Source organism: Cladophialophora carrionii (genome assembly GCF_000365165.1).
Source record: "Cladophialophora carrionii CBS 160.54 unplaced genomic scaffold supercont1.2, whole genome shotgun sequence".
Lineage (NCBI taxonomy): Eukaryota > Fungi > Ascomycota > Eurotiomycetes > Chaetothyriales > Herpotrichiellaceae > Cladophialophora > Cladophialophora carrionii.
In genome coordinates this window covers 564365-587060 of record NW_008481827.1, presented here as the reverse complement: position 1 = coordinate 587060, position 22696 = coordinate 564365, and the positions used below count along the sequence as shown (strand labels likewise).

Genomic DNA, 22696 nt, shown 5'->3' with positions numbered 1-22696 from the left:
TTGAAGTTTGGGCTTTGCGCTGAGGGATGTCGTTGTAACAGGGCAATGAGCTGGCGTGGAAATGTGCAAGTCTACGGCGGCTCTGAATTTCAAAAATTCTCTTGGCAAGGGATTTTCGTGGGTTGTGCCTGATTGGTGCGCGCAACGGCGCTCGGGTAGCCAATAAGCGCTTTTGTTTACTTTTTGTGGAGATCCTCGTCACTGCATCGCTACCGAAGTCCAACAAGAGTGTCTACTCTCTTGATAATCGAGGAACACTGCCAGAATTGTGTTTTTTGGTTTGCAGCTTGTCATCGTTCAGTCTGTTCTTGTTTGCACGGGAGTTCTGCTGAGAGCATTATGAGCACCACGGACTATCATTTGTGACTAGCAGCATTCCTTGCGAAAAATCCCCGAAACAAAGGCATTGGCCATGTCCACCTACTCTCCGGGTTCGAGGGATGCCTCGAGGGACCGTGCTGAGTCTCGACTGGTCAAGCATCAACACTCATTTTCCGAGTCAGGGAGAAGCTCGGTGCCCATGTAAGTCGCTTTTCGACTGCATTCAACCTGCGAGAGATACTTACGCGCTGTGTAGGTGGGATAGCTCAGACCCAGAACGAGCACCTCCACCACTCCCGTTGAATCCGGGGGTTCCGGGTAGCCCTATCACCAGATCCAACACATCGAAACGCATTGATGAAGCAGCCGCTCTTATTGCTGCCCGAGCTCGAGAAAATGCGCCGAGTAGCTACACAACCAATCCTCCTCCTGTGTCTCCTGACCGAAGTGTTATGCGGGCGCAGAATAGACGAATGCAAAATCTGCAGAGTCCCACTATCCACAAACTGAGTGACTCCCTCGAGAGACGATCGCCTGACAAAGGCCTTCGCACGGCTAGGTTTGTCGATTTCGACGACCTCCCAAGCACCAAATCACCAGAGCGCAGCCCAACACGGCCTAGACCGGAAACACCTACACCCACCGACCTGAACTTGAGATCGAAGGAAGACGAGAATACGCCACCTGTGACAAACATGCTGGCGTTGCAAAGTATGAGGAATCGGCAGGAAGCGGCGCCGCTCGGAGATATTACCAACAACGCATCACCTGCAGTACAGCCTTCCTACTCCTTCAATGCTCTTGCGGACCAGATTTTGAGCCTTACATCCATAATGTCGAACGTCCAGAAGGAGATGGCGAGTCTGAACAAGAGAAGTAAGGACAACTACGGCGACCTGATGAGTCTGAAAGAGGCGACCTCGGCTCGGGATGAAGATATCCGGAAGAGTCTCAGAGAGCTGGTTGCGGGCTTGGAGACCAAGTTCACCAACCTCGACTCTCGCTTGCTAGGTCCTCCGCCTGAAGTGAGCAGATCCACACCTAACTTGGGCTATTACCTCGACGACAAAGCGCACACTGGCTCTCCCCGTCCGAAGAGCCTTCAACTGCCACGTATTGGAAGTCCTTCAAGCTTTACTGCTGCGCTTGATCGAGACCTGACAGCATCGCCTTCCCTCACATGTGTTGACGGCGCAGCGAGCATTGCTCTCTTGGAGAAGGTGCTGAGAGAGATGGCAACACGCGAGGGACAAGACAAGATCATGAGCACACTGGAAGCCGTCAAATCGCAAGCTTTAGTCCAAGCACAATCTACAGCTCCCACTAAGCCATCTTTTGATCCCAACATGATGTCCAAACTTGAGGATATCCTCATGTTCATGAAAGACATGAAGGAAGAGTCAGGGTCCAGAGCGCTGATACGGGCAACTGCGAATGACACCGGCAAAAGTCCTTCCAACCTCGATCTGTACCTTGAAGGGGAGTCGAAAGCGGGTCCCCTGGCCAAAGCTAAAGCCAGCAATGAGAGACGATCCTCAATGTCGAACTCTGAACTGGGCGGACTTGACGAGGTTGTTACGATGCTGAAGAGCGTGAAGCAGTCGCTTGCACAAGGAGGCGGCCTAACCAACGAAGTCAAACTCTTGGTCCGGGAACTGCGAGGTGAAGTTCTTGGAATGGGTCGAGAGATCGCAAAGAAATTAGAACAGTCAACAATGGCCAGCAAAGGTGCTGAGGCTGATTCTCAGACCGCCATGAAAGGCCAGATCGCGCTTATTGTTCAACAAGGTCTTGCCGAACTCAAGGAACATATGCATCGCATTGTCCAAGAGAGCCAACGGCAATCAATGGAGCTTAGCCACCCAGCGGTTGATACACAGGAAATCGTTCGGGCAGTCGGAACCATTATCACCCAGATGCCTCAACCTCCTGCTCGAGATCTGGTTGCCGAACGAGACGAAATGCTAGCAGCCGTCAGAGAAGCTTGGGAGGATTGTAAACCAGAAATCGCTCTCGAACATTTCGGCCTCGAGCGAGACGAGATTCTGGAGACACTAAAGGAGGGCCTGAAGTCTTATCAGCCTCAGCAGCCCACAGTGAGGGATACCGCCGCCACCTACGACGATGTGCTTGATGCTGTAAGGAAAGGTCTCGCCGACTTCGAGCTTCCGCCAATACCATCGCCACCAGTTGGAGCTACTCGGGAAGACGTTCTAGCAGCTGTATCTGAAGGGCTGCGGAGCATTCAATGGCCGGACATGAGTGTGAATCGCGGTGGAGAGGTCGACTTGACAAAAGATGACGTCTTCGAAGCTGTGCGGGCAGGACTGGCTCAACATGAAGCAGTCAGCCCAGAGCAGATCATTGATGCCGTGAGACAAGGTCTCGTACAGCACGATAGTGTCTCGACCACGCAAACTATCGAAGCTCTGCAAGAAGCTTTGGCCCACCACTCAGCGGTACCGACTGACCAAATCATTGACGCCGTCCAACAAGGGCTGTCTCATCAGAGTCCTCTCGCCAAAGAAATTGAATTCAATCGTGAAGATCTGTTCGACGCAATCAAGGCGTGTCTCGAAGGCGAGCAAAATCCCCTAGGAGGGATGGGGGAGCGAGTCATCGAGGCCATGCATGAGTTCTTGGGGAGCATGAAGAATGAATTTCAACAGTACTCTGCCGCCAGTGGAAAAGACACAGAACAGGTTCTTGACGCCCTCAAAGACGGACTCGAAGACCTGCGGGCTGACATTGAGAGCTACGTCGATCGTGCTGCAGATGTTACCGGAAAGGACGAGATCATCGACACAGTCAAGGCTGGCTTTGCGGCGATGCAGGCAGATCTTGACAAAGGCTTTGCAAGTCGCGGTGGTGGAGCACCAAATACGCCGGAGCTTCTGGATGCCATGGAAAAGGAGTTCGAGCACCTCCGTGAGACCATCAGCAAAAGTATGGTCAGAAGTAACGCCATTTCAGAAAAGGAGGAAATTCTTGACGCTATCCGCGACATCACTGACGACAGACAATCGGCACTCAGCACCAACAGTGAGGACATTGTTCGCCTTGTCAAAGAAGAACTTGAGCACATGCGGGCTGCTCTTGCTAGCACAATGATCAAGAGTGGCTCTGCCATCGACCGCGAAGAAGTGCTTGATGCCATTCGAGAAGGACTGACTTCGTCCCGCCATAAGGTGGACGGGAACGAAAGCATTTTGTCAAACACGAGCGAACTTCTGGATGCTTTTCAGGATGGGGTCGACGGTATCCGAAACGACATTCAGAAACTGTCTGATCGACCTGTCGATCTCAGCTCCAGCTACGAGATCCTCGATGCCCTCAAGGCTGGCATTGACGACGTGCGTGCAGATATCGCCCGTCTAGCTGAGAAGCAGGGAGATGAATCAGACAGCACGACGGCTCGAGGACAAGAAATGGTCTTGTCCGATCAGAGTCGCATCTCGGCAGAGATCGAGGGCTTGAAAGTTATGATTACGCAGTTGCGCATCAAGGTGGAAGCTCTAGATGGGATGGCGCCACCGTCTTCACCAAGCGAAACTCGCATTCACAAGGACGACATGGACGAACTGTACGAAGCTATTCAGCAAGTCAAAGAGTCCATTAGCACTGCGGTCCCCTCGGAGACTCGTGTGCACAAAGATGATCTCGATGGCCTGTACAGTGCGATAGATCACATCACCAACGCCGTCAACCAGGTTCGAGATTCACCTATGCCGGAAGTCGTGATGCCAGAGAATGCCGCTTCGAAAGAGGACACGGAGGCAATCGAAACTCTGCTGCGGAACATAAAGGCCAGACTGGACGATATGATCCTCCCTGAGCCTGAATTGTTGGCCAAGTCGGTCCAAATCGACGCTCTCGAAAACGCCTTGAATGACATGAAGTTAGCAATCGAAGAGACGAGTGAGCGCTCCTCCGAGCAATCCAGCAAGGAAGACTTCACTCTTATCGAGCTGATGCTGAAGGATGTCCAGAGCAGCATGGAAGAGTTCAAGGTGAAGCTGGACGGGGCCAAGAACGACGACGAGTCCGGCCTGGTCAAAGCTGATCTGCAAGTTGTCGAATCGCTGGTTTTGGACATCAAAGGTCAAGTTGAAAACATCAAACTCCCGGATGTCGGGGCTCTATTGAGCAAAGAGGACATCACCGATGTTAAGAATGACCTCAAGTCGTTCCGTGAGCAGTTTGAGGCCGACAACGGGCTTACTGCGCAGGCTTTTGAAGCTCGTAAGATCGAGCACGGAGGCCTGGCGACAAAGATTGACGACGTCAAGAATGTCATCGGCGATCTCAGGGATGAGCTCGTGGGCAAGGTGGAAGGAAGTGCGGAAGGGATTGTCGAGTTGAACAAAGTGCTTGGGATGCATCACGACGACATGACCAAGTACGCCACAGCTGCCAGCATTGAGGAGATGTCGAGTGTACTCAAAACTGAACTGGAAAAGCACATGGAACATCAGTCCACCATCAAGGCGGAGATGGAAGAGAGAGACGCCACGTTGTTTACCAAGCACGAAGAGACAGGCGCGGAACTCAAGTCTGTAATCGAAGAGAAATTCGATACGCTGATGGCCAAGTATGACGATGCTCAGCAGGCGAGCGAAGCGAAGTTGACCGCCCTGGAGGACCGAGATGCCGCGCATCTGGAAGCAACAACAGGGACCAAGGCTATTGTGGACGATCTCAAGTCGCTCATGGACACTCTCGGATCCACAATCACGGAGACCTGTGACCGTGTTTCGGAAGATTCGAAGACTGTTTTCGGCTCCATCGAAGAGACCAACTCCAAGGTCGACAGCCTCCGCAGTGCCAACGCCTTCGAACATGGCGTGACCCGCGAGGAGGTCGCCAAAGCAGTGGCTGCCGCCATCAAGCTGGAAGAGACCATCGCAGATAATCAGCCGGCAGTACTAGCTGCAATTCGTGAAGTTCTCGGGGTGGTGACACAACACTACGAGCACTCTCAGCAACAAACCGAGAGCTTTACTCGAGCGACCGAAGAGATCAAGTCTGGTGTCGAGTCCATTCCTGCAGCCATCCCACCTCTGTTGCCAGCCCTGCCCGCAGCTCCATCTGAGACAGTTCAAGAACCGATCCCACCACCAGAGAAGTACGATGATAGCGAGCTGCACGACAAGTTAGACACACTTTTGTCTCATGCCGACTTTGCAAAGGAAGTGTTCGCCGGAGTTCAGAACACTCAGAAGGAGACCCAGGAATCCTTGGCTAGCCTGTCGAAACTCGACCAAGTGCATGAACAAGTGCTGTCGACAGCAGCGGAGGTTGCAAGCATGGTCTCGACACAAGCAAGACTGATGGGCGAGCACCATGACTCAAAGGTTGCAGAAGCTACCGAAGCCGCGATTGCCCTGGAGAAGAGAAATGCACAGAAGGAGAAGGTCGAAGCGGATATCGTGGCCCTCAATGCCGAGAAAAATGCACTTGCTGAGTCAATGGCAGCCATGAAGAGAGAACAAGAGGAGTTGATCGCTCAGACCAAGAGGCTAACTCGAGATGTGGCCAAGCTGGAGACGGCTCTTCAGATTCGACAAGAGGAAATGCGTGACATGAATAGCAGAGCAGAAGTCCTGGAACGGCGCATCCTCGAAGGTCTCGTCAACCAAGCACGCGCGGTGAAAACCTCTTCAAGATCCATCAACAAGCCGAAAATCACGCCAGCCGAGCGTGATGCATCCATGAGCCTGAAGCGGGTTCCCAGCACGACCAGCACGGCAACAGCGCGGATTTCTACCCGGGGCGGAAGTTCAGCGATTGGCAGCGCGGTCGGCACGGCCCTCAAGAAAAGGACTCCGCTAACATCGAACGTCAAGGTATCTTCGACTCCAAGGACGTCTGTGGTGGACAGGCGGATTCTCAGCACGAGCCATGTGACAGGCAATCGGGGGCGAAACACCCCAGACATGGCGCTAATGTTGGCTCCTGCGCCCAAGTCGACCGGTCTTGTTAGTCTCAAGCGAAGCCAATCGGTCAAGAGCAATCCAAGTAGCTATGTCAATGGGAGAAAGGCCAGCTGGAATGGTGTCCCCACTGAGCTCACGGACAAGGAGAACTTCAGCGCCGAGCACGAGAACAGCGACGACTGCCACAGCGATGCAGATACGGAAAGAAGAACCAGCAACGGGACCAGCTACATGTACACTGACAGCATGCTTTACGGGACCGGAAGTAGCTTGAGTCGCGACAGCAGACTATCGACGGGTACCAGCTGTGACAGCAGTGTTGTCGGGACGATCAACGGGCAGACTGAAAGCATTGCTGAAGAGGACGAAGAACCTGAGGCGGATGAAGAGACCGAGACTGCCATGGTCCTGCATGATGGTGCGGCAGCGGCAGATCAAGTCAACGGAGGTCAGGACAACTCCATGGCCATGACGAGCCTCGATGGACTGGAGACTCCCCACATCGACGCTGACGCATTATCGGAGCTTCAACCTCCCCCACTCATGACGGATGAAGGGCTCAAGTATCATGGTAGTGACAGCGGTCTGGGAACAGAACCACTGACAGCCGGGAGTGAGCCACACCCCGTGGGAGAGGCAATGGAGTATTTCCAGATGACGGCACAGGACATGCAGACCTAAGACATGATGAGATGGACAGGTGGGCGTTTGGGTGTTTGTTCTCCCCGGGCAGTGAAGCGTTCAGCGAGTTCAAGAGATGAAGAATGAGTGGGTTATGCCTCACAATAGGATAGCAAAAACGAGAATTGTCGGTAAAGCGGCCAGAACCATCCAGCCAATAACAATGAAGCTTGGCAGGCGGCATGTGACGTCTTCCCCTTTCCGGATTTGTGGATTTCGGATGCGCGATGCCCCAACATTTTGTTTCGGCGTCGCCTGCTGGGTGCGTCATTCCTGTCTTGTCTTTGCCGTCGCTTGTTGCTCGATCGTTGCTCCTCGCGTCGATCATTTCACTGCCTAACGATCATTGAATTGTGACAGTCGGCGGTATCCCTATCCTACTCTCATCGACCACCTGCGCATCCTGGAGGACAGCAGCAGCAGAGATGCTCGACCCCCTACCCCCTCCGCCTCCGTGGCTTGTCAACTGGGTCAAACCCTATAGCGAGGCTCTATACCTGCCTTCACTACCATACCATATCCACGAAGTACTGGGTGCCTTCGTGCTATACCAGACCACACAGTCCATCATCTCCCCTATGCTCTCGAATATCCTCTTCCCGCACATCTATCCGAAGCTCAATCGACGAACACGTATTAATTGGGACGTTCACGTGGTTTCATTACTCCAATCGATCCTCATCAACTCGGCAGCGTTGTGGGTCATGTTCACGGACAAAGAGCGCAAGGACATGAACAGCAGTGCGGTGGAAAGAATATACGGCTACACAGGGGCGTCAGGGCTCATTCAGGCGCTGGCCACGGGCTACTTCGTCTGGGACCTGGTCGTGAGCGCCCGCTACCTCAAGATCTTTGGGCCGGGCATTCTTGCTCATGCCGTTACCGCTCTGGCTGTGTTCGCCTTGGGATTCGTGAGTTTTCCGCATCTGCCGCGTTGAGACTCGGGGCTAACTGATCCACCCAGCGACCGTTCTGCAACTACTACGGCCCAGTTTTCATTCTGTATGAACTGTCGACACCATTCCTCAATGTCCACTGGTTCTGCGACAAGCTCAACATGACAGGCGGCAAGCTCCAATGGTACAACGGAATGCTGCTCCTGTCCGTCTTCTTTAGCTGTCGCCTAATCTGGGGTACTTACCAGTCGCTTCGCGTCTATCAGGACGTCTGGCACACCATGCACCTGAATATCCAGTCTGGCCCTGTGCTCCGAGAGATTCGAGAATCGCCACATTCCTCGATCTTCATTCCCAGGGACGGTCAACTATGCCTGGGCGACGCAAGCTGTATCTCGGCACAATCTGAGGTCATGAAATTCACTGGTTCACAGACGCTTGCGATCCCGTTCTGGTTGGCTCTTGTGTATCTGACCTGTAATCTGGTGTTGAATACGTTGAACTGGTACTGGTTTGGCAAAATGATTGAGACCGTACGCAAGAGGTTTGAGGGGAAACCCCACGACGAATTTCCTCGCGAGCGGCAGCGAAAGCAAAGCATGGTGGAGCTGGCGGCGAGCGAGCTCGATTATGACACGCTTTCTGGACCGAAGACTCCGTACGACGAGAAGGAGGATGAAATTGCAAGGGCTCCTGCACGTTCCAAGGACAATGAGTTTGCTAAGGGCACCGACTTTGCGAAAAGCACTGCGGTTCAAGACGGGAACCACGAGGTTAAGAAGCGATAGGACCATGAACCCTCTCACGTATGGGAAGGTAAACTTGTTCGAAACTGCGAACCTCAAGCTTTTGTCCGGCTCATGTTCTGGAAGTGGCTCTTGTACACTATCAATCATCGTCAGCCAACATCGGTTGACAATTTCCTTACCAGCAATTTGATGCCGGCAGGAGTGATGTTATTATTCCTTCACCCACGGTCTTTTACTGGCGGCATCCTCGAGTCATTGCTTTCACTGCATCATTGCCCTGGGGTCGATTCACCACAACCGTCCACCTCTCCTTATTGGGAATCCAGTCATTCACCATGCTACGGCCTCCGACAGTGACCAAGAGCACTGCCTGTCACTACATCTGACAGTAAATATCGGAGCACTCCTTGTCACTCCTGACAGTGAAGATGAGCACACTTATCCTCACTGCCTAGTTACAGGCACCGTCACGGCCTATATATTCGTCTGTTGACACCTTGCTTTCCTGACTTTGCCTCGTCACCATCATCTCATCATCTCATCATCTCGTCCCCTTTCTCCAGCCAGACTGCATTTCACCACCTGAGCCCTTCGATAAGCAACGACAACAATCGTCAAGATGCGTGCTTTTTTCAGTATCTCTGCTGTCCTTGCTGGAGTGGTGACTCTCGCTACTGCTTTTCCACCATTCGTACCGCACCATCCACTGAGATCCAATGGCTCTTCCATCCAGGTTGCTGCACCTACCGGCTGGCCGAACATCTCGTTCTCTGCGCCTTGCAAGACTACAAGTCATAGTCCCGACTCGATCTTGACCATCACTGAGGCTCAAACCTTGAGCAGCACGCCAGATGTCCCTGTCTCCAACACTGTCTCCGCGAGCACCATCTCCTCAACCCCAGAGCCGATCTTCACAGCTGTTTTCCCTTCGATGATCAGCACTGAGCCCGCTCCATCCACAGATGGCTTTCCCTCTATCATCAGCACCGAGCCTGTTCCATCCACAGAAGTCTTTCCTTCGATAGTCAGCATCGAGCCCGCTCCGTCCACAGATGGCTTCCCCTCGATCATCACCACCGAGCCCACTCCCTCCATCGCAATCACTGCAACTCCGCTGCTTTCATCCATCTTCAGTCATGTCTCGTCGCTGCTGGGCAATCCCACCACCGAGACTCCACCTCCACCCACGACCCTCTTGACCAGCACCGTCAACTTCACCGTTAGCGCGACCGTCAGCGTCATTGCCACGCCTGTCGAATCCGTTCTCTCCCAGGTGTCTTCGGTCCTAAGCGCCGTCTCTTCCGAGATCGCGGCCACCTCCATGGCCGACTCCACACCTGCGACAAGTCTTGCCACGCCGACCGGTCTTAACAACAAGATGGTCGTCCCCACTGGAGGATGGTAGTCTCTGCGAGTGCAGCATCCGCAAAGGCGAGGCCAAGGTCTGCATCCGTGACTGCGAGTGCTGCAATGAAGGCGACGTTGAGGTAAGTCCCAAGTCTGTCCTTTCCATACGCGCGCAGCGAACGCCATCCGAGAGAATGACTAGCTAATATCCGTAATTGTGACAGTCGTGCTGCAAAGGCCTTGAAAAGTGAGAAGTGAGCACCGGGTTATGCAGTCAGACAGTCAGACAGTCTTCCTCTTGGTGGTGGAACGAGTCCTGGTAGGGGAGCGTTGGCTACCAGACCTCTCCTGCTGCTGCTGGTGCCGCCGCGCACTTGAGAGATCGCACACATTGGTGTGTTCTGTCCGGATATTCCCCTTTTTTCTTATTTCCTTCTCCTGCATACAAGTTCGCTTGCTTAAGATTCATTCGAGATGTCAAGGCGGCGGTGGAAAGCCGGTCATCGAAGGAAACAGACACCGCGAAATCAGGAATTCGGATTGTATTGCAGATTCATTCGGACGAAGTCAAATCAAATTGAAGTTGACGAACCGGAAAGGAACCGAATCAAATAGAGTACTTGACTCTGACTTGACCTGACTTGGGAATGACTGCGCCTTCATCTTCACCCTTTGCCATTGGTCATCATTGTCTTGTCCGTGTCTCTTTTCAGGCTGTCGTCCGTGTCCACTATGCTTTGTGCTTCAATGTCCAGTGTGACTCTATGGTGAGGTTGCCCATCGGGCATCGCGCGCAGAGAAGGGCTTGGTCGGTACCTACACGGGTAATCTTTACTCAATGCTTGTTTCTGGATTGGGTGAGACGGTTACGGTCCCAAGAAGCTGTCCTCGGTGAGTGTCTGATGTCCAGGCCAGAATATGTCGAACAGATGCGCAGTGCTCAGAATTTCCTGTACACAACGTTTACTCCGTAGTTTGTGTCGGGCTGTATTGGAACTTCCGGGTACAGTGTAGAAGGCGGATGCTGATAACTACGCTAACCTAGATCGGTATTGGCGGCTTCGAATACGCGGAGAACGTTGGAGTCGCCTCTTCCTTCCCTCGCACGCGGCAGGACTTGCCCGTAACTGGAAGGACCGTTGCACCTCGCAACGCTTAGCTAGTGGTCGGGGCGAAACTCCGGAGTACGGAGTACTTGCACTGTGATCAGCGCGCCCCATGCTAACGGTCATGTTGCAGCGTGTGCAGCCTCAACTCCGGGTTGCTCGTACGAGTCACCAATGAGAAATAGCCATATCCAACGAGCCCACCAAGGACTATGCGTATAGGTCGCGTCGTCTAACGTCGTGTCTCATATGGTGTTACCGGGTTAATGGATTCAGCGGAGTCATGAACAAAGCGGTTGGCAGGCTCAAGGCTTTCCGCCACGCTCTGGTCCTGTAGCTCATCAGGTCTCCGAGGCGACCCTCCAGGCTTCAATCGCGATAGTAGGCTTCCGTGCCAACTCTCGCGCTCTCCCAGCTTCGTTGTTGCAGCTCGGTTTGAGTAGGAGATTGTCTTTTCTCCCAGGCGCTCATCGCTCCGCAGAATGCATCATATTCTTGGCTTCGATATCTGGAGATTAGCTACGCGAGGAGTAGGACGTCTGCAATGTCAGATACTGCAGCAAACCAAAGAATCGAGATCGGGCTCGTTCTCCAGAAGGAGGGCTCTCGTGAAAAAGCAATGCCGCGCGGTTGAAGAGCGCAAGGCTAATACCCGCGAACTCCCTGGCACGGTGTTTGCGAACAGAGATGCCATCCGAGAAGCACTAACCCAGGACTTGGGCTCTCATCCAGAGGTGGCCACTGGCATGATTAAAGCCCTCGGTGTGGCTAGGAGCCGTATGGATCTGTGCTCGCTCAGCTCGACAGGTGGATAGCTATTGACTACACAGTCCAGGAGACTTACCCTCATATGTATGCACATGCCATGGGGGCGCTTTGCTATCGTACAAAGGAGCCGATGGGTAGGTCGCCGCTTTCGTCCTCCTCCCAAGACCTTGGTTCGAACAGTGTATTCCGTACTGTAGCATGGAATTTGCCTCTTGATCTGTCATGGGGCCCGCTTTGCAAGATGCTTGCGGATGGATGGGTATCGGCTTACCATAAAACCCTGCGGGTATACCCCTGCGACTGGCGCGCTTCTGGCTACAATGATCAAAGACACGGACTGTATCCCGAGGACTGGGTCACTGTAGTACACGACAACCTTGAGGTCTCCAGACTAGTTTCGTAACTCAAATCCAATCATTCCCTATACGCGTGCGAGCCAGCGGTCGGCAAGCTCGTGACGGGGGAAGCTGCGAAGAAGCCAGTACCTGTAACGCTTGAAGACTCGATGAGAAATGGCCCAGAGGTTATACAGAGGAGGCTCAGATAACGACGAGAACGTTGAGGCCATCTTAGGGACCAAGTGGTTCGAAGAATGGTCAAATGTGCATTTCGGTGGGCCAGATCTTATGCCCTCTGGCTGAGGTGTCCGCATTCACCCATGCTGCAGCGAACTTGTTCAACTGGAAGCTAAACGACTACGCTTCATACCCGGACACCACCGCCATTATATCCCAGCGCCATGTCCATCGCACTTACAGGTTCGTAGGCAAGGCTGAAAGAGCTGGCGTCCATCAACCAATCTCGGAGCTGAGATACTGGACTAAACGACAATGACAAGCAACATCTTCCGTTGACGTGCCTCGCCGATCCGCCGCAAGATCTAGCATTCACGCAAGAGGAGATACTCCGATCGGTGTTGCCCGTTCTCCTATATGATGACCTCGAAACCGCCATGACCTCCTTGAGCTGGACGCTTCTTCTCCAGCGCCGCTGATCATATGCCGATGCATGGTCGCCGAAACATAGAATCAGTTGCTTAAATTCCCTTGTTTATCGTTCACCTGCATAGGTATTCTCTCATCCTCATTTTGGATGCTGTCGCTCCTGTCCTTGTCGCTGTGACACCCGTCTCCCGCTCGAGGACGATAGCCCTGCGCTGTAATCATCACCTCGTCCACGATTCACAGAAAAGTCCACAGAGACACATTAAAGTTCAACAAATCTGAGGCACGCGCCGGGTTTTCTGCCGACTTTCTCCAAGAATGAATGGGCACTCACCGAAGCCAACTAGAGCCTTTCAGGCAAGCCGCCACAAAAATGGGTTCTTTCCGGGTTCCAACTGCCTACCTGGGTACGGTATCCCCTCGTCAAGCTGGTGCATGAACAGCCCGCCTCGTGCGGAGGCACACGCCGGTGGGATGGTCACCTGCTGATGGGTCCCTATGCCACGACGGGGTTCTCTAGCCCAGGTTGACTGAGAATGCTTGACGACGTGCTCGAGGGTTTGTGGAGGAGGCGCTCATAGGCCGGGAGCTCCATGTGGGAGCAGCATGTCGTTGCTGCAGTCTGGTTCGCGGATCCGACTTCATTACATACGTTTTTGTCTGGTTCATCGTGGCGATTGTCAACCTCACATCCAATCTTGTCTTACGGTCGCGACTGTGTTCTCGGAAACAGGTCGCTTCCACAACAATCTGTTGTTCTTGCCTTGAGAAACGCATTCGAGATCCGATTCCGAAGGCTAGGTTCCTTACATTCTAGACTTCTCAGAGCCCTGTCCTTTGTCGGTTGAACCATCTCCCAGCTGGGAGGCTTCTACGAAAGTTCATTTCGCACAGACGCGAATAGCACAACCTATCTCTTAAAAGACATCTTCTTCATGGAATCTTCCTCTGAGCAACAAAAACAGCCGACCCCTTTTCCTCATGGCGCATTTCTCCCCAACGGTCATCAGACCGACCCAGCACTCCCTCCTGGCCACCCTACAGTCGGCTACAAGTTGAACCACTTCATGCTTCGTATCCGTGATCCCGCCAAATCAATACCATTTTATGTCGACCTGATGGGCATGAGGACTGTCTTCACCATGAATGTCGGTCCCTTCACAATCTACTACCTCGGATATCCTCAAACCGACGAGCATCGGGCGGACCTTGCCAAATTTGGCGCCGACACGGCTGGCAATCTGCAACATACCCTTGGGCTGTTGGAACTGTATCATGTCCATGGATCCGAGAAGCAGGAACCCGGCTATTACTCCACGGGCAATGAACCAGGTCATCTAGGATTCGGCCACCTGGGATTCACAGTGCCGAATGTCCCTAAGGCGTTGCAACGATTGAAGGACGCGGGCGTCGAAGTGGTAAAGGACCTCGGCGTTTGTACCAGACAGTCGATCCCGATCACTGATTGGGAAAATGAGCAAGGAGTCGGCGTGGAGGTGAAAGGCACCGAAAGTGAAATCCACCCAGAATATGCGAAAGTATTCAACAAGATTGCGTTTGTAAAGGATCCGGTGAGTGATATCATGTCCTTGTCCTACCTTTGCTGAACCTTGACCCTGGAGCTGACATATGGGTGGCAGGATGGGTATATCGTTGAGCTCGTTCCGCAGAACATGGATCCCATGGATCCGTGATGCTTGACCGCTGGGCCCGAGCAGCTGTCACGGTTCCTCAGGGACAACTGAAAGTAGACAGGCTTTGGAAGGCAGGGTCACATAAATATACCACCCTCAGAGGACTTGTTGGCAACTTGCATGTCATCGTCGCTTGTACCGGACCCTCTAGTCCATTTGTTAACTCCCCCCTCCATCCGGACCATGGCATTTGAGGGCCCCAGACGAGCCTAGAAACCAGCAAGACTCGCACGTGCTGGCTTTTTTCATCAATAGCATCCTGCATTGTGTCAAGCCTAGGGCGGGTGACAGCCGAGTCCTGCTGGGAGGTATTGACTAGTGTGAAAATCCGTTGCTAGAGCCCCTGATAAAACTGCAAAGCCTTTGTTCCAGTGTCCATCACGCATCTTTGCTTGGGCAGACGAATCAAAACCACAAGCTCAGGCCTGACAATTGACAATGAATCGAGATGCGTACCCCATGCTACACTCCACCGTAACACGGGGACTACGGTGGATGTCTTCTGACGCGACGTTGCGCGACGAGAAATCAGAGGCTGAAATGAAGCTCAACTCACTTCGTTCTCGATGCTTAATTACTGCACCAAGTTGGTTCTTCTCAACCTCTCATGCTACCCAGTGTCTCAATCGTACAGAGGGGAGAAGTCCGCCCATGATGTCGACTTTCGCCTACCGAACCCTGCTTCGCCTGCCATTTGAGCATATAGGCTGAATTCCTCTCTCCCCAAGTTTAGCCGATTCCTGATGTCACAACTACCGGGACCATCTTTCCATGTTCCTGTCGGCATTTGACGGCCGAAGGGCAGATCGTTTGCCTATTCTAGGGAATAGGTCGCTAGCCCTGTGGTCATGACCAATGAGAGCTACAGTCGACTCTACGGAGAAGCTCCTAGCTTCCTGTTCCTGGGGTATGGGGATGCATCAACCTCCAAGCTCAAAATGGAGGTGATGCTGCAAAGAGCCGGACGGGCTCGCACCCAGCTCGCCACTATATAACAGAGATGGAGTCGAAGCCCGTCTATGGGAGAGTCTTCAGCCAGCCTCTTCACAATAATGCGGTCTCTCCTTCTCTTCGCGGCTGTTGGCCTCGCTGCCGCAGAAACTGGTATCGATGGCTGGTTACGGTATGCACCTGTACCTAATGCCAATACGTCCAGTCTGCCGAAGACCATTGTCTCCCTTAATGCCACATCGAATGGCCCGGTACGTGCTGCCGCTGCTGAGCTACAACAAGGCCTTTCGGGCATCTTCAATCACAGTCTCAATGTGATCTATCCAACCAGCTACCAGCTTAGCGACACCGCCTCCTCCATTGTGGTCGGCACTGTTGCCGAGTACGCCAACGCATTCGGTGCTGCACCAAAGACTCCTCAACTCGAGGACGACGGGTACTTCCTCAATACGACAGGCTCCAGCGTTCAGATTCTCGGACGCAATGAACGAGGTGCTTTGTATGGCGCGTTCCAGTACCTGTCAATGTTAGCGCAAGGCAACTTCTCAGAGGTGGCATATGCTTCTAATCCGGACGCTCCTATACGATGGGTCAACCAATGGGTAAGCTATAGACATGGCGTCGTCTGGTCTTGGTATGAGCTGAGCTGACACGGATTCTTAGGACAACCTCGACGGATCCATTGAGCGAGGCTACGGCGGACCATCAATCTTCTTCTCCAATGGAACTGTCAAAGTCAACAGCCTCGATCGCATGACGCAGTACGCGCGCCTTTTGGCATCCATCGGTGTCAATGCCATTATTGTGAACAATGTCAACGCCAACGCATCGATTCTCACAACTCAGAACATAGAGGGAGTTGGAAAAATAGCCGACACCTTCCGCCCGTACGGTGTGCGAGTCGGCATTTCCCTCAACTTTGCGTCTCCCACAGCCAATCTGGTGTACGGCAATCTAAGCACGTTCGACCCGCTGGATCCTGAGGTTGTCGACTGGTGGCAGAATGTGACCGACACCCTCTACGCCCGCATACCTGATATGGCAGGATATCTGGTCAAAGCCAATTCGGAAGGCCAACCAGGTCCCTTGACGTACAACCGTACTCTGGCGGAGGGAGCGAACCTGTTTGCCAATGCCTTGCAACCTCATGGTGGCATTCTTGTCTTCCGAGCCTTCGTGTACGACAGCGTCCATCTGAACGAATCAGTCTGGACCCAAGACCGTGCAAATGCCGCTGTGGAGTTTTTCACCGGGCTGGATGGCAAATTTGCGGAAAACGCTCTTGTGCAAATCAAGTACGGCCCAATTGATTTCCAGGTCCGCGAGCCCGCGTCGCCTCTCTTCGCGTACCTACAGAACACGAGCACAGCAATCGAGCTGGAAGTTACACAGGAATACCTGGGCCAGCAAAACCATCTAGTCTACCTGCCCCCACTATGGAAAACAATCCTAGATTTCGACCTGCGAGCCAACCATACAAAGTCGCTCGTCCGCGACATCATCAGTGGTGAGCGCTTTAACCGACCCATGGGAGGCTACGCAGCAGTCGTCAACGTCGGCACCAACGACACCTGGCTAGGCAGCCATCTCTCCATGTCCAACCTGTATGGTTATGGCCGCCTGGCATGGGACCCCACCAGCGACCCTCAATCCATCCTCCAAGACTGGATCCGTCTAACGTTCGGTTCCGACCCGGCGGTCATGCGCGCCATCACAAATATGTCAATGGCTTCCTGGCCCGCGTACGAGAACTACACGGGCAACCTAGGCATCCAGACCCTCACAGACATTCTGTACACACACTACGGGCCCAACCCGCAGTCCCAGGACGGCAACCCTTGGGGCCAATGGACCCGTGCCGACAACGACTCCATCGGCATGGACAGGACCGTCGCCAACGGCACCGGCTTCGCCGGCCAATACCCCGACGAAGTCGCCGCCGTGTACGAGAACATCTCGACCACACCGGACAACCTGCTCCTCTGGTTCCACCACGTGAACTACACGACGCGGCTCAAGTCCGGCGAGACGGTCATCCAGCACTTCTACAACGCGCACTACGCCGGCGCCGAAACGGCCCAGACGTTTCCGACCCTGTGGGAAACCCTGAAGGGAAAGATCGACGCGCAGAGGTACAACGAGACGCTCTTCCGCCTGACGTATCAGGCGGGCCATTCAATCGTGTGGCGCGACGCGATCAACAACTTCTACCACAACCTCTCGGGCATTCCAGATGCCCAGAACCGGGTCGGCAACCACCCCCACCGGATCGAGGCCGAGACCATGAATCTGACAAACTACGAACCATACACCGTCTCGCCATTCGAGGCCGCAAGTAACGTCACCGCGATCGTGACCTCCGCGAACGCCACCACCGGCACCGCATCCACGACGCTGACCGTCCAGAACGGGACCTATAACGTTGCGGTCAACTATTACGACCTCTACGGCGGCAAGGCGCAGTATACCCTGACTATTGGCGGTCGTCAAGTCGGCAGCTGGGCGGGTAATCACGAGGACCGACTCGGAAACACACCAAGCGTAAGTATTTACATTTCTCCCTTCCCTTCCCCTCCCTTGTCCTTTTGTTGCGGTTTTTTGGTCACCGTCCCGAATTGCTTCGCAGAGGGCAGGCGCGAGTAAGGCGGCTTGAGTAAGACAGATAAGAAGCTGACGAAACATGACATAATATACAGATCTACCTCGACGGCCACTCCGCCACGAGAATCACCTTCCGCAACGTGACGATTCGGCGCGGCGATGTCCTGGAAGTTACAGGCAAGGCGGACGGCGTCGAGCCCGCGCCGCTGGATTATATCTCGGTGTTGCCCCTGGGGGTTGTGGACTAGCGGCCATAATACGTATTGGAACATGCCGCTGAATAGCACACACAGGCATGCAGTGGAAAGTTGGAGCTGAGCCACAGGCCGTGCGATAATAATACACTGTACGCCACACAATGCCATGCCATGCCGTGCCGTGCCATACTATTATACTGTACCCTATGCCAAGCCGTGTTGTGCCGTCTCGCAAAACGGCTACCATTGACGCTGGCAGTCACCTTCTAGGTGTAGGGTAATGATACGCGCTCGCTTAGATGGAAAAGAAAACTTTGACTCCGCCTTAAGTTCAGTCGACATTCGGTTTATTCATCCCTGGTCTATGCATACCTGGTAGGGAGGTACATACTCATGACGCCCTGACACCCTGACGCCCTCAGTAACCAGTACGCGTCACATTATACAACGCTGGTGGCAACTACAGCTCTCACACTTATCTAAATGCGCTTCCCGCATCACCTCGCTCAGCAATACTCCTACTCAGCGTGCCGGCGAATCTGCTGACTCTGTCTGCATCAAACTTGGCGGTCTCAATGGCCTGTAAGACATGCTTGACACCCACGCCGACCTCGTCCGAGCGGGTGATGTCCTTGATCTCGGCAATAGCCTTGGCGACCTCCCCGGCTTGGAACGTCTTCGATTCATTCATAATGTGTTCTAATTCGTCGTAGGTGCGGACATTCGCGACCGGGATGTCGCTGTTGAAGTGTCTCCAAAAGTCGAGTTGTTGCAGCACGGACCGTTCCGTGGCGGTCACGATGATCAGCAGGCTTCGACCCGGGGGAGGCGCCTTGCGCAAAAGGGCGACCAAGGACTTGAGGATGGGGTTGCTGAAGCGCGGCCCAATGGGCGTCCACTCGGTATATTCCTCTATATCGTCCAGGACAACGCAGGACATGGGCGATTTGTACGCGTCCATGAACACTTTGGACAGATATCCGATCTTTTGGGACTCGGACATTTCGAGCGTGTCTTTGTTGCTGATCAGTTTGATGAACGGGTAGCCGCTGTCGATGGCGATCTTCGCGGCCAGGGCGGTTTTGCCGCATCCGGGTGGACCGTGTAGACAGACGGAGAAGAGGGGTGTCGATTCCGGGTTCCGGACTTGTTCGACGAAGAGGTTGCCTTCTTCGAGCACATCTTTGATATATTGGCTGAAATGGATCACGCCACCACGGAGGCAGTAGGTAAGTTCTTCTTCAGAGACACCGAACGCCGGCTTGACTTCTTCCAATGCATTCTCGAAGTCTTGTTGCTTGACTTTCATGTCGGCGACGTCGTCTGTGATACCTGCCATGGTGCCAACTTTGATGTGCCGAGAAAAGGCAAATGAAGTGGCGGACTTGACCAACCCGGCGATTTCGGCGCCGGAGAAGTTCTTGGTCCTGTGCGCAAGGTCCGTCACGTCGACATCAGGGTCGAGGACATGGTTGACCCGCATCTTCTCGGTATGGATTTTAAGGATTTGAGCACGACCATGTTCGTCCGGAAGGGCGATTTCCATGTGTAATTCGAGGCGACCGGGGCGGAGGAGAGCATCGTCGATCATGTCTTTCCGATTCGTCATTCCGATCAGGAGGATATTGTTAAGTTGGTCGACGCCGTCGAGCTTCGAGAGGAGTTGGTTCACCACGCTGTCACCAACGCCGGTGCCGCCGCCGGCTCCACTGCCTCTTTGCTTGCATACCGCGTCAAGTTCATCAAAGATGATGATGTGCAGACCTGACTCGTCGCCTTTTTCTTTGTACTCTTTCTCGGCGTCTGCGAAGAGTTTGCGGATATTCTCCTCGGATTGACCGACGAATTTGTTCAAGACTTCGGGACCGTTGATGACTTTCGGCTCTCTGGCGTTGAGCATCTTTCCGATTTGTCGGGCGATCAAGGTCTTTCCCGTGCCAGGAGGACCATAGAGCAGAATCCCCTTGACGTGCTGAATGCCCAGTTTCTCGACCAGGCCAGGAGGAAACACTCTCGAAGCGAAGGCCCTTCGGAAAATAGTGACGAACTCAGAATCCAACCCGCCAATACCCATGTCTTCGAATTTGAAGTCAGGAGCAATAATCGAATTTGCGGCCGGTCGTCTCGATGAGGCCTTCAGATTAATCGGAGTCTTGCCATCCTTAAAGAAATTGATTTGGGTTTGGGGTGTCAAGATACCTCTGGCGTGAGGATCCGATGTCGTCGGGGCGGCCTTCTCACTCAAGTCGGCTAACTGGACGGTCTTGACTACCAAGTTCAAGGGAATGCTCTTGAGGTCCATGAGAAATCTCTGGCTTGGAGCGAACATCTGACTTTGGAACAGCTGCCTATCGTCAATGTGATGGTACCAAATCTGCTTCCAAAGGGGATTTTACCTTGATAATTTCTTTCGCCAAGTCATCCTGGTCGTAAGGCGTATCTGTCGTCTTTCTGGTACTAGCAAAGCCAACCTCGATATCCATAGCACCAATATATGCTTGTCCACCCTCAGTGAAGGGATCATATATCTCCGCTTGCAGCAGATCTGTCAATGCCACACCCATCCATGATCGCTGCGGTTCTGACAGGCCGATACTGCCTCGTGGGAATGGATCAAGAGGTCGTGCTGAGACAACGTACATGCCATTGATGAGCAGGAAGATGTCTGTGCCATCATATGCGGGAGGGAAGTCCTGGCTGGAGACCGCCACCAGATTGCGAAAGGTGTACGAGTTGTCGGGCGCTTTTGTAGGCTGTAGGGTCAACGCGCCTCCCTGCGATCTATGACCGCCCCCGCCTCTGCTAGGACTTTGGTGATGGCCCATCTGACGCGGAGGGGGCATATTTCTTGCCGGCAGACCAGGGTTGCCAAATCCTGATCGAGGTGAATCATATCCATTGTTCATAGGCGTGTCGTATCCGCCGGGAGGACCACCTGAGTAACCCGGGCGCGGGCCTCGGTTTGGACTAGGCTGTTGCCCATATGGATCGCGAGACTGGCCGCCAGAACCGCCAAATAGGTTGTTTCTATTCAGGAAGGACATGGCTGCGGAGTGGTAGAAGAGAGACCGCTTGGAGGGAGGCGAGCGGGTGTCGTAGGCGAAATAATGAGCGTGCTAGGTTAAAGACACCTTTCGCTAGAGCAAAGTCAACTGATACAGGCAGCTACGAGGTGTTAGCTCGTAGCGCAACTTCAAACAATGGTCTCAATTGCGCCGCCTGAACACAGCCCGCATTCGAAAGATGACATCCGCGAACCGATGTTTTGCCGATGCCTCAGCCTTACTTCACCTTCGTCTCAGCCTTGCCACTTCTAGACCCTCTCACAAGGTACCGCATAGTCGACGGTACTCAATATGCCGCTCCATTTACTGTCCAAGAAGTCTTGGAACGTCTACGCTCCGGCAAAAATCGAGCGGGTGAAGCGCGATGAAGCTGAAGCACGCCGCCAGGCAATTGAACAAGAAAAGCGCAGCCTACAGAACGAGGCGGATGATCGATTACAGCATCTGAAGCAGCATAGCACAAGAGATCGCAAGAGCTTGAAGCGAAAGCTAGCAGGCGAAGACGACACCGATCGCGATATCAGACTTGCTGCGGAGGGCACAAATCCTGCTTCGACTAGCGGCAAGCAAGATCACGGCTTAGCTTTAGACGCGAAGGGCCATATCTCTTTGATATCAACACCGCCTCAGAAGAAGTCTCGCGCACAAGAACAAGACAAAGATCCATACACGGTCTACCTCACAGACGCCACTGGTCGCGACCAAAATTCTAAACCCACATGGTACACTTCTCTCGAAGCTGAGCGAGAGAAATGGGGCGACGACAATCCGCGCAGGCAGCAACGAGAACTCGCACGCCTCAATGCGGACGATCCGCTTGCTGCTATGAAGAAGGGTGTCAAGGTTTTGCGTGAGAACGAGAAGGCAAGAAAGGATTGGATGGCGCAGCGTGAGCGGGACCTGGAAGAGGTGGAGCGACTGGCGAGGCAAGACAGGCACGACAAGAAGCACAAAAAGAGAAGAGGTCAGGAGGAAGATGACCTGGCCAGCCTCGAGGACTTCGACTTAGAGGATGGGTACACCAAAACGATAGCTTCGAGGGACAACCGCGACTCAGAGCACGAAGAAACCAACAGCCGGCAATCCCGTTACCACGGTCGAAGCCACCGCCATCGCCACGAGTCCCACTCTACACACAGAGCCCGGGATCATCACAACCGGCACCGACGATACGAAGAAGTTCAAGGCAAACGGCTCAGCCAAGGGCAAGGTGGCTGAAGCCTTATCTGCTAACCACGAACACTTATCCTGCAAGCTGCTACCCGGCGGAGTTCCCTTGCTATCTCGCAACGGCGTTAAAGAGCACTTCCAGGTCGGGCCTTATCTTCCATGATCACTGCAAGCATCGGAGGTCGTTTCTTGGAAGCACCTGCACAGTCGACACCTGGGAACTGTCCCGCCGGACTTAAGTCATCTCCGATTGGTGCTGTACCACCTTCT

At 53.7% G+C, this 22696-nt stretch overlaps 7 protein-coding genes across 7 annotated transcripts; 6 read left to right on the top strand and 1 right to left on the bottom strand.

The window, feature by feature from the left end:
* Positions 1 to 412: 412 nt before the first annotated feature.
* G647_02276 (uncharacterized protein) lies at positions 413 to 6938 on the top strand (the record flags this gene model as incomplete). The annotated part of the gene is made up of 2 exons (XM_008726626.1): positions 413 to 522; positions 578 to 6938. 2 exons carry the CDS (start codon positions 413 to 415, stop codon positions 6936 to 6938), a joined length of 6471 nt encoding a protein of 2156 aa, XP_008724848.1.
* Positions 6939 to 7363: 425 nt separating this feature from the next.
* On the top strand, positions 7364 to 8622 carry G647_02275 (uncharacterized protein; the record flags this gene model as incomplete). The annotated part of the gene is made up of 2 exons (XM_008726625.1): positions 7364 to 7849; positions 7903 to 8622. 2 exons carry the CDS (start codon positions 7364 to 7366, stop codon positions 8620 to 8622), a joined length of 1206 nt encoding a protein of 401 aa, XP_008724847.1.
* Positions 8623 to 9202: 580 nt separating this feature from the next.
* Positions 9203 to 9988, top strand: G647_02274 (uncharacterized protein; the record flags this gene model as incomplete). The annotated part of the gene is made up of 1 exon (XM_008726624.1): positions 9203 to 9988. One exon carries the CDS (start codon positions 9203 to 9205, stop codon positions 9986 to 9988), a length of 786 nt encoding a protein of 261 aa, XP_008724846.1.
* A 3695-nt stretch (positions 9989 to 13683) lies between these two features.
* On the top strand, positions 13684 to 14442 carry G647_02273 (lactoylglutathione lyase; the record flags this gene model as incomplete). The annotated part of the gene is made up of 2 exons (XM_008726623.1): positions 13684 to 14319; positions 14389 to 14442. 2 exons carry the CDS (start codon positions 13684 to 13686, stop codon positions 14440 to 14442), a joined length of 690 nt encoding a protein of 229 aa, XP_008724845.1.
* Positions 14443 to 15494: 1052 nt separating this feature from the next.
* On the top strand, positions 15495 to 18242 carry G647_02272 (uncharacterized protein; the record flags this gene model as incomplete). Its single annotated transcript, XM_008726622.1, has 3 exons — positions 15495 to 15995; positions 16057 to 17934; positions 18090 to 18242. The coding sequence occupies 3 exons, from the start codon at positions 15495 to 15497 to the stop codon at positions 18240 to 18242; spliced, it is 2532 nt and encodes an 843-aa protein (XP_008724844.1).
* A 424-nt stretch (positions 18243 to 18666) lies between these two features.
* G647_02271 (uncharacterized protein) lies at positions 18667 to 21235 on the bottom strand (the record flags this gene model as incomplete). The annotated part of the gene is made up of 2 exons (XM_008726621.1): positions 18667 to 20535; positions 20588 to 21235. 2 exons carry the CDS (start codon positions 21233 to 21235, stop codon positions 18667 to 18669), a joined length of 2517 nt encoding a protein of 838 aa, XP_008724843.1.
* Positions 21236 to 21547: 312 nt separating this feature from the next.
* G647_02270 (uncharacterized protein) lies at positions 21548 to 22474 on the top strand (the record flags this gene model as incomplete). Its single annotated transcript, XM_008726620.1, has 1 exon — positions 21548 to 22474. The coding sequence occupies one exon, from the start codon at positions 21548 to 21550 to the stop codon at positions 22472 to 22474; it is 927 nt and encodes a 308-aa protein (XP_008724842.1).
* Between the last annotated feature and the right edge of the window lie 222 nt (positions 22475 to 22696).